This window comes from Pygoscelis adeliae, unplaced genomic scaffold, assembly GCF_000699105.1.
Source record: "Pygoscelis adeliae isolate BGI_AS28 unplaced genomic scaffold, ASM69910v1 Scaffold106, whole genome shotgun sequence".
Taxonomy (NCBI): domain Eukaryota; kingdom Metazoa; phylum Chordata; class Aves; order Sphenisciformes; family Spheniscidae; genus Pygoscelis; species Pygoscelis adeliae.
Window position 1 is genome coordinate 795,426 of NW_008824939.1, and position 601 is coordinate 796,026.

The window sequence follows — 601 nt, forward strand, 5'->3', positions numbered from 1 at the left end:
CCGGGCAGGATCCTGCCGGCGGCGGTGCCGCTCCGCCTGGCGCTGGGCGGTTATCCGCGGCGTTTGTCTTCCAGTCGGAAGCAGCGCAGCGAGCTGTTAAGCTGTTAGCTTAAGCCTTAAGTCTGCGGAGATTAATTAACAACCCCATTGATTGCGCCGGGGGTGACGGAGCGACTTCCTCAAATTAAAATCTCGTTAGTGCCTGGCTACGTTTCGGAGCGGTCTGGCTTTGCTACAGACCGCTGCCCCCTTTTCCAAATGACATATGTTCAGTCCACGTTCTTGCTTTCATTATTTTGCTCGGTACAAATGTAAACTCTTAGCCACCGTTCTGCGGTACGTTTTGCCTGATTTCTGGATTTAAATATATTCCTACCCATGCAGTAGGAATACTGACGCGTCTCGAAACAGGGGGTCAAATATTAAATTTTATCGTACTTTTCACAATAAAATAAATCTTAAAATTAGACTGCGATGTCTATAAGCATGCCAAAGCTTTGTTTTTCACGTTTTGAAGGCAATTCGATCGACTAGAGTAAAGCTTGATCCTTTTAAAAATGTGTTGGCTGCAGTGGGATATGTTTTTCAGGCTTTCACAACG

The 601-nt window shown here is 46.4% G+C and overlaps 1 protein-coding gene across 1 annotated transcript in view; it reads left to right on the forward strand.

Annotated features, from left to right (window-relative positions):
• The window catches only part of TBR1 (T-box, brain, 1), a 2,786-nt gene extending 2,673 nt beyond the window's left edge, over nucleotides 1-113 (forward strand). The window contains exon 5 of the mRNA XM_009325444.1: nucleotides 9-113. Within this exon, the coding sequence (XP_009323719.1) occupies nucleotides 9-113 (105 nt within the window). The remainder of the gene's footprint in view (nucleotides 1-8) is intronic.
• The last annotated feature ends 488 nt before the right edge of the window (nucleotides 114-601 follow it).